Below are 10,704 nucleotides of genomic sequence, written 5' to 3'. Positions count from 1 at the left end.
GGTTGACATTTATTTTTGTGTTTTATTTCTTCTTCCAGGCGTTTGAATATGTTATCCAATTGCCATATAGCCTCAATTGTTTCTGATGGGAAGTTTGCTGTTAATCTTATAGTGGCTCCCTTACACATGATGAACCAGTTTTCTCTTGAAGTTTATGAGGTGTTTTTTTTTTTCTTCTTTATCTTACAATATTTTGACTATGGTGTATCTGAGTGTAGATCTCTTTTTAGTTTACCTTACTTAAAGTTCATTGATCTTCTTGGATGTATAGACTAGTGTTTCATCAAATTTGTGATGTTTTTAGCAATTACTTAAATAAGTATTTTTTTCTGCCCTCTTCCTTCTGTTATTTCCATTATGTGTATGTTGGTACACTTCGTATTATCTCACATTTCCATGAGGCTCTGATTATTATATAATGATTATATAATTATTATGATTATGCCATTTGAGAGTATACTAAAGAGACTTAATAGTCTACAGTTTAGAAACAACAAAGCAACTGCAGAAGTAAAAGCAAATGTCTTACATATACATTTTGTTATATAGTTCTGTATGGAAATGGTAGCTTGACCCAGTCTATTGCTTATTATCCATCTGATTTGCTACATTTCTCAAGCAGATAATTGCATATTTCATTACTTTTAAAGATACCTCATGAGAGACTAAAAACTTGACAGGCCTTATTAATTTACCAGAAGTAAGAGCCGAGTGACAGACTCAAGACTTTGAGGATATGGTGCTGGTAGATTATCAGTTCTGGATTATGGAGAAAAATAGATGGAACTAAAACCAATATTGGAAGCAGCTAATTGTCATAGTGAAGAACCAAAGCTGGAGTGATGCTGACAGGAATGGGAAGAAAATAGGGAGGGGCAAATCTCTTATTTTCATCCAAGCTTTCATTCACCCTCTAGCACTTCTTCTGGTGGAGTCTAACAGAAGCTCATTAACAAAGGAGAAATGTGATTTTCAGTGTGCCAACCCTAACTAACAAGCCAGAACATAGAAAAGTAGATTTGAAGCTGAGAGATGAGAGAGTTAATAGCATCAGTTATTCCCTAAAAAAAAAAGGATAAAAATCTTGTGCCAATTCAAAGGTTTCTGACTTACTAAAGAATACCTAACACTAAAAATAATAAAATAGCTGATGTTTATTGGGCATTTAGGATATTCCGGGCACTGTTAAATGCTGTGCATGAATTAACTGATTATATTATGAAATTACAATAATTATCTTTTAACAAAACAGGAAAGTATTGTGGTCTTACTCTCACAACTTAGAAGTAGCTCTAGTCTTTTACTTTGGATTTCTGTTTTATATTTCAACTACCATAGACTCCTCAGAGATCTGGAGGTAAAGGGAATGCTTTCTTCTATTGACCATGACTGACTCAGTTCCCTCAATGGAAGTAGGACTTCCTCACATGGGTGCTGCCCCACAGGGAGCATAAATAGAGATGATCTCAATTTTGAGCCATTTCTGTCTTACCCCTCAGTGCCCAAAACCCTGTGCTTCTCGGTACACTGGATGACTTGACTTAAATTTCTTCTGCCACTTCTTATTCTCATATCACAATTTTTGTCAGTCATTCATTCTGCCTAGTTTTTCTACTATTTAGATTCTGTGTGATCTAATGCAGAGTAGATCAAAAGTCCTTGTTTCAGCCTTGTCTCTTTTCAAAGTCCAAGAGTAGCACTATGCTACCAGCCTACCTATATTTTATTAAATTAAAACTTAGGATGCATTACCAGGGAACTCTTTCATTTATCTTAGTCTCATTATGAATCAAATTCAAGAAAAGTTATGGAAAATAAAAGGTAATGCCTTCGCTATTAAGGAATGTATATGACTAATGCCAATACAGTTTATTTAGAAGTATTTAATCAATTTCTGGTTTGAATAACCTTTGCTACCTCAGATATGACAAACATACATTTCTCGTTTTATATATGAGGTGGCTCACCTATTTGTTCAAAAATATTTATTGAGCACCCATTATATGTCAGGCTGTATTACAGGATTTTTTAGATGTTGTAGGGTAAGATCCTATCCTCAGGGAGCTTATATGTGTTGTGGACATTGTACAGTAAATAAATGAACAATTAAAAATGAATATATAATACATCATGTGCTGATTAATATTTACTTTGCATACTGATAAATAATGAACTTAATATAGGTCGTAAATTGCTTTTTCAAATGCCTTTTGCCTTGATTATTTTCTGAAGATTGGAGAGTGATTATTTTTTGCTCAGGCTTCCAAAGAGATTTTCAATATTTATCCGTGATAGTATGTTTTAACACCAGGAACATGTTTTATTTCTATAGTTATATGTTTTTAAACAAAAATCTGATAGTAAAAAGAAAATATTTCTTTTTCAAGATGAAGTCTCACTCTGTCACCCAGGCTGGAGTTCAGTGGCACGATCTCGGCTCGCTGCAACCTCCACTTTTCTCATTTAAGCAATTCTCCTGCCTCAGCCTCCCAAATAGCTGGGACTACAGGCCCATGCCACCATACCCGTCTAATTCTTGTATTTTTAGTACAGACAGGGTTTTGCCATATTGGCCAGGCTGGTCTCGAACTCCTGACCTAGGTAACCCACCTGCCTCGGCCTCCCAAAGTGCTTGGATTACAAGCGTGAGCCACTGTGTTTGGCCCAAAACTATTTGTACCATATGGTTTTGAATGCCACATGGCAAATTTGTTTTCACGTGGTAATTTTATCTTTCTGAATTTTATGTCTGCAGCAGCATTGAATATTAAGTCATGTAGTATAAATCAAGTATTCATTTTCCATCAGAAAAATGTTTCCTACACAGTATGTTTTTGACAGCAGCCTTTACATCCTTGTTTCGCAGACTATAGATGAGAGGATTGAGCATGGGAATTATCACTCCATAGAAAAGGGAGATGAGGGCATCAATTATGTCTTCACTACCGGAATCAGCAGAGACTTTAGACTCAGGCTTTGCATACATGAAGAAGATGGTTCCATAGAATATAATCACCACTGTCAGGTGGGCTGAGCAGGTGGAGAAGGCCTTATGTTTTCCTTCAGTGGAAGGAATCCTCAGAATAGTGGCAACAATAAATATGTAAGAGATGGAAATTACTAACAGTGGAATAACCAAAACAATCAGATTTGACCCTGTCATACTAATTACATTGATTGAAATATCATCACAGGCCAGTTTCAAGATAGCCAGAATTTCACAGACAAAATGGTTAAGGACATTATTAGCACAAAATGGTAACTGCATTGCAAGAGCTGTCTGCACTACTGAGTCCACAAGTCCAGTGACCCAGGACACAGCTGTCATGGCCACGTAGGCACCCTTGCTCATGATGACAGGGTATCTCAGTGGGTAGCAGATGGCCACATAGCGGTCAAGTGCCATTATGCCTAAGAGCATGCACTCCGTGGCCCCCATGGCAAAAGAAATACACATTTGCACCATACACCCAGAGAAGGAAACCGTTTTCTTTACTGCCAGAAAGCTGGCGAGAATTAGTGGGACAGAGGAACTTGTGTAGCAAACATCGAGGAAGGAAAGGTTACAGAGGAAGAAATACATGGGAATGTGCAGGTGAGAATCACAGATGATAACTGAGATAAGGACTCCATTTCCAAGCAGAATCATCAGGTACGTCCACAAAATTAGAACGAAGAAAACTGTCTGGAGCTTTGGGTGGGCAGAAAGCCCCACCAGGACAAATTCTGTCAACGTGGAGTCATTGGTCCTTTCCATATTACATACACTGTTCTCCAACAGAACTCTGTGAATGATGGAACAGGAATATGTTAATACAGTGTCTGTGAGAGCTACTTTTAAGAATCATATTCTGTATTATTGCAGTTCTGTATTTGGATGCAACAATATAAGTTTGGGGAAAATTTCTTCCTGTAAAACCCAGGCCACTAGAGCAGGAATCCTAACTTAACTGTCTCAGAGTTAAGAGAGAACACATATGATTATAGGATCTTTGGATCCCAATCCACTTTATTGCTATTTCCTCAAGTTCTGCCTCTTAACCCATTGGCTGCAAATCGGTGTCCTACAGCCTGGATTCAGCAGACAGGTGTGCTTTGTTTGGCAGTGATTGTCTGTACTGTGTTTAAATTTGAAGTAGAGATCAACATTCTAATCAACAGATACGGTATAAAAATCTGTGCCTTCAGCTTGTCTTTGAATAAATTAGAATATTTGAAAACAGACCTGTCTCTGTCATGGAGCTTAGTTATATTAATAACTGACCCATTGGATCCAACGCATGTCTCTCCATTCTACCAGACTACTCTCCTCACTCTCTCTTGTCACTGGAGGTGAATATAAGTTATTAATTAACATGTTATTCTCATGTTATTCTCAATTGTTGGTTTCAATTGTTTATATTACCTGGCAGGATCTTATATGGATTTGGAATCTTGACCCATGGCGGCAGGGCCAACTTATCTATTAGGCACAGTACGCCCACCATATTGTGAGAAACCTAGGAAAATGTTTTGATTTCTTTTAAAATATGAAGAAAAAAGTGAACTTTAAATTTTAATAAATACTATATTTGTTTGTATAACGATGCAGAAATAAAATATAACTTTTAAATCTTTATGGAAATAAGGCCCCACAAAGGCAAAAAAAAAAAAAAAAGTGCCTAGGGCCCATCAAAATCATCATGTGGCCCTGTGTAGGTGAGCATCTTTTGAAAACTCAGTCTGGACTACTGGTGGTATAGTAGTGGTTATGTATCTGCATATAACCTCTTTGAGGAGAGTAACCTTATTGGGAAAGGGAACATACCTTCATAGTCCTCCAATATCTTTTTTCAATATAATGAGGAAGTATGCATTCAAAGAAATGATTTTTAAAAAACTGAATACATTAAAAATATTTACAACACCCATTTTATCACGGGCTTTGATTAAAATATGTAATGGTGTTTATCGTAGCCTCTACCTAATTTTTTTTCACACATGCAACAACTAAAGAATCAATTGTGATAATAGTGCTTTTATTCAAAACATATACATTGAACTAAACCAATGATGTCTAACCATTAATTATTGAAAAATAAAATTTATAACTAATATATATAAAACAAATAAAAAGAAAAATTTCTCCAGCTGAAGTTACACTAGTGTACAGGGGAGAAGAAAACACCATTCCTTACTTGTTTATTCACTCTTACTCCCTCAGTTAAGTTTAAGAGGATTCCAGGGAGCATAGTTTTAAAATCGTCAATGCACTTCGTAAAACATTAATAATCTGCATTTTAATCCTTTAATCAAAAACAATAATAATAAAATAGTAATTTATGTATTGATTATGCCAGATACATTTCTAATTTTTTTTATTCATAAGAACCCAAGGAAATGGGACTAATATTGTAGGAGATAAGAATTATCCTTTCTTAAACATTTGGTAAACATCATCAGTAAATTATGGATGAACAGACTTAAGGAAAAAAGTAGTAATTATTTCAAAAGATGCAGAAAACACATTTAGTAAAGTTCAATTTATAATTTTTATAGAAACTGTCTGAAATCCTCAAGCAGAAGGTAATGTTCTGAACTTCAAAGGAAAGTACCAAAAAAACTATATTAAGTTACTATTCACTAATACTTAATGGAGACAGTTTATACATTCTTAAAGTTTTTTTGTTTTGTTTTGTTTTGTTTTGTTTTTTTTTGAGATGGAGTCTTGCTCTGTCACCCAGGCTGGAGTGCAGTGGCACAGTCTCAGCTAACTGCAACCTCCACCTCCTGGGTTCAAGTGATTCTCCTGCCTCAGCCTTCTGAGTAGCTGGGATTACAGGCGTGCACCACCACGCCCAGCTAATTTTTGTATTTTTAGTAGAGATAGGATTTTACCATGTTGGTCAGTCTGGTCTTGAACTCTTGACCTCAGATAATCCACCTACCTCAGCCTCCCAAAGTGCTGGGATTACAGGTGTGAGCCTCCGCACCCGGCCATTTTATGCATTCTTATTCAGATCTGGAATAAGATAAGGATGCCCACTTTTATAGTTACTCTTTAATATAAAATTGGTAGTCTTGGTTAAAATCATAAGACAAGGAAATGAATCAAGTATAGATTAAAAAAGACGAAAATTTATAAGACCAGATGAGAAAAATTGGTAAGACTTCTGGAAGCGAGCTTAACAGAAAAATCAATAGCTTTCTGTATATGAACAACAAATGATAAAATAGTAGAAACAAATATAACAAAAAATAAAGATCTATGTTTATCTCAACAAGGCATACATAAGACCTTTACAGAAATTCTTCAAAAATTATAATGAAGGGTGTAGTAGAATATAAGTAATTGAAAAGGTATGACATGTTAATAGGTAGGATAAAAATATAAGAATGCTGTCATTTCCCTCTCAAATTAGTCTATACATTCAATTGAATCCATTAAAGATTTAGCTGTTTTTTTTTTTTTTTTTAGGGATACGAGTACTTATCCTAAATTCATGTGAAAGAATAAAAGTATACAACTTGCATAGTCAGTTTTATAAAAGAAAAATATGAGGGAGCATTCTGTCCCAGCCAGAAAAAGAAACATAGTTTTAATAGAAGGGACTATCACAGATTTAAAAAAAAAAGGATAAAAGAAAAAGAGCAATCGACTTCTGACGCCATAAAAACAACATAATATGGATTAAGTGAATAAAAAATTGAGGTACTTACAAAATATTATGAGTGTAGTTAGACCAAACATTTTTTAAAATAAAGTTTTTCATCTAGGTAAAGAAAAAAGTCAGTTATAGAGTAGATGGTCAGCAGTGGAGAACAAAAGGAAGTTTCCAAGGTCTGGTGAAGGCAGGGTTTACCCAAGGAATTTCAGTCTTGTGGTCCCACTGGAAAGGTTATCCTTAGTGTGGAGGAAAATGAATCTGGCATTTGTATTAGCCCAATGCCATGAACTATGCCATTCACGTAAGTAATCCTCTTGATCTGACTGTGTGTTCCCTTCCAATGACAAGCCTGCATTCAGGTAACTTGCATATAAAGAACGAATGAGCAGAGAAATTTGGTGGCTGCTCCCCCTAGGCCTTTGTTTCTCATTGTAAAGCTTGGCACTATACTTTCTAGTCATATCTGTGAGCTCATGTGAATCTACACCTGTGAATGAGATCCAGCCTCTTCTTACTTACCAAATCAATTTTAAGTCTGCGGGACTAAGGGACAGAATGTGGACCTTGGTAAAATCACCACAGCATTGCTATGTAGTGAGGTGTGTTGGTAGGAAATCAGTCACCTTTCCCCGGGGAAGCCTCTGAATCACTACACGTTTTATATTAAACACCCAGATTAAGTACAGATGCACTTCAAAGAAGGAGAAATCTTCTGAGAGAGGGGCAGCACAAGATTTCATCACATTAATTGAATTTGGTCCTGATGAGCTGAGGGGGAAATGCCTCAGGTAATAGATTGAGGCTAAAAGGCATCAGTGGGAATTCTGAAGAAAAAAACAATTACAGGAGGATAGCACGAAAAGGAAAAAAAAAGAGGAGAGCTGCTTTGCCAATTTGTGATGAATATCAGATGTAGAGTTAAGGAATTATAATGTATTATCTAGGCAATTGGGAGCCACTGGAGTTTTGATCAGGGGATATTAAAGCTGAAAACACACACAAACACGCAAGATTGTTATGGGAATATTCTTCAGGGTCATGTACTTTTCTCCCCAATATTTGACTGTGACCTATGCTTTAAAGATTTAGCTGTTTTTTTTTTTTTTTTTTTTAGGGATACGAGTACTTATCCTAAATTCATGTGAAAGAATAAAAGTATACAACTTGCATAGTCAGTTTTATAAAAGAAAAATATGAGGGAGCATTCTGTCCCAGCCAGAAAAAGAAACATAGTTTTAATAGAAGGGACTATCACAGTAGTTCTGTAAGTGTTTTTCATGGCAATTGTTGACACCTTCCTTGGCTTGTAGAGAAGCTGACTCAAAATTCATCTTCTTTGGAAATGGACACATAGTAGTTCTTTTTAGGTTAAATCGATAATAAAACATTTTATTTTAATAATTTATTTTGTTTTTTAATTTTTTGGCTTTTTTATTTTACATGCTTTAAGAATTATTTTTTTAAACATTCTTTCAGTTATTTTATTTTATTTTATTTTTTAAAATTATACTTTAAGTTCTAGGGTACATGTGCACAATGTGCAGGTTTGTTACATATGTATACATGTGCCATGATGGTGTGCTGTACCCATTAACTTGTCATTTACCTAATTTATTTTATTTCCTAAAAAGAGATAATCCTGTTTCCTCTGAGCTTTTAGCCAAGTTTTAGAATAATCAGTGGAAACTAAAGTGTTTGTAGTTTCAGTTTGAAGGAAAGTCCAAAGTTTTGTTGGGTCATTCACAGCTAGATCTTAACTGATTGCTTTAGCTATTAAACTAATGAAACTCATCAGGCTAACTGCCCCATTCTGCCTTGGTTTTCCAGTTTGTTTCACTTCTGTGAAAGTGACTTCATTGAAACCCAGAGAAAAAGAAAAACATCCCAGTTAATAAGATAAAGGACTTATGCCCTGGAGGTTATAGGAACCAAACCCTTCTTCTATTCATATCTCCAGCCCCCCCTTTTTAAAGAAAGCTTTTGTCTCTTCCGTCTCCCCCACAGTTTTTCTTCTAGAAGTAGTAAGTACATTAAGGCATTGCTCATTATGTGAAAAAGCACACATTCCTTTTTTCTTCAGTTTTCGCATAGAGGCCCTAGGGTGTATTGAACATTATTAGCAATAGTAGTCAAATGCACACGAGCTGTAAAGAATCTTGGCTGCACCTCTTATGAGCTTTGTAGCATCGTGCTGCATTTCTAGCTTCTCTCAGCTCAGTACAATAAACTTAGCATATATGATAACAGTTAAACTCAGATCAAGCTAATGAGCCTCTGTTAGCCCCACTATATACGTTTATGGTAGAGAGTAGGAACTTAAAACACATTCGATTATTTTTTGGGTCATAATTAGTTACAATTAAAAGTGTATGTGAACAAAAGCTACATTCTTAGGCAAAGAATAAACAGACACTGGTCACTGGTAATTCTGGTCCAAAGAGCTTCCAGAAAAGGTTAGTGGAAGAGGTAATTTACATTCCTTCATATTTACAGAAAATTATATGCAATTTGAATTGCATTCATATTCAGTTATAGAAAATGTATTTTTTGTCTTACATAATTTGAACCCAACAATTCTTTTGAATATAACCACACAGGTGATATGATGTCTCAGCTATTTTAAAAATACTTTCAAACATAGTGGGCACCGCAGCTGCTGAAAATGGTCCAATTATAGCATTGCAGTTCTACACATTTGGAACAGAGAATTAATTTTTTTTAGCAGATTATAGGTCCAGTAATAGTGTTCAAATTGCTTGGCTCTTGAAGAAAATGGGAGAGAATGCATCTGTCTTGCAATGATGTTTCTAGGTTAGAGCACCAGACAGCAGAATCTGATGTTCTCATTCTGTCTTCTGGGGGGAAAGCAGAGAAGAGGCAGAATAAATGTTTTTGAAGAGGCAGGTGACACTGGAAAAGAACACTGAACTTCATTTTAGAGTGTCTAGATTTGAAACTCAAAGACTTGGAAACTCCTTCATTTCTCTTCTTTAAATGGGGCCGATTCCTACCTAAGAGTTCTGTTGTGAATGTTACCCAGATAAGGATAACATATAATGCAAATCTCTGGGATGCTCAATGATGAAAACATGACAGATGAAAAATTAGATATGTCCAGTTAAAGCACATAAAATTAAAATCTATAATTGAAAAACAATATTTACAAAACAAGAAGATGGAATATGCCATCATTTATGTACCTCTGAGCCTGAGGAATGGTTTCCTTTCCTTGGTTTGAGACCAGTCTTCTCAACAGCTGTCTTACTTGACCACCTCAAAAAATGTTCTCCATTTTATGTAATAATTTTCATCATAAAGTGAGGGGATATAAGTGAGAATTAGCTAGCAAGCAGCATGCTGTAATTATTTTCTTTAAGTTTCCACTTACCTGTAGTTTATTTCTCAGGTAAAACTCATAGATGAAGCTATATAAAATTCTGAAACTCAGGTGTAGAGTTTCCAGTTTAATCTTGGAGAAAAAAGATACAGGTCCATGGGTTCTAGGGGCTTTTGTGGTGACTTACGTGTTTTGCTACATTTTGAGCATCAGAAACATCTTCCAAAGGACCGGCCATTACAACAACGAGGCAATTTAAATTCTTTTTGGGGTGACTCAGGGAAGGGTCCAATATTTACAACAAGTTAAAGGTAAGAAGGTAAACATGGAGCATTAAAAACTTTCTAAAACTCCAGGGATAATGTCATCAGACCCAATTATATCATATAATTGGTATATTCTTGTTCTAATGCAATTCAAATAGTAAATATATTGCTGTCTGCATTATCACAGTATGTGAAGATTTTGAGACCCCAATAAACAGAAAAAGTCTTTAATAAGTATTGTTTTTTATTTTTAAGATATCTGAAAACTTTCCATAATCGAATGAATAAATCACTCTCATTTGCCTAATGCTTTCAAATATCTGATGGAGTTCTTAGAATACTACCATGAGTTAATATAATTATTCCTATTAGACAGATCTAAGCCTGAGATAAGAAGTTCACCTGTTTTGCTGAAGGTTGTCCAGCCAGCATATAAGAGAATAAAAAATATCTT

General features: G+C 35.3%; 1 protein-coding gene across 1 annotated transcript; it reads right to left on the bottom strand.

Moving 5' to 3' along the window:
• Nucleotides 1-2,794: 2,794 nt before the first annotated feature.
• LOC103219079 (olfactory receptor 13C8) lies at nucleotides 2,795-3,757 on the bottom strand. The gene has a single exon (XM_007968526.3). The coding sequence runs from the start codon at nucleotides 3,755-3,757 to the stop codon at nucleotides 2,795-2,797; it is 963 nt and encodes a 320-aa protein (XP_007966717.1).
• Nucleotides 3,758-10,704: the final 6,947 nt, after the last annotated feature.

This window comes from Chlorocebus sabaeus, chromosome 12 (genome assembly GCF_047675955.1).
Source record: "Chlorocebus sabaeus isolate Y175 chromosome 12, mChlSab1.0.hap1, whole genome shotgun sequence".
Lineage (NCBI taxonomy): Eukaryota > Metazoa > Chordata > Mammalia > Primates > Cercopithecidae > Chlorocebus > Chlorocebus sabaeus.
Note: the sequence above shows the minus strand (reverse complement) of the source record. Positions and strands in the feature narration are given on the sequence as shown.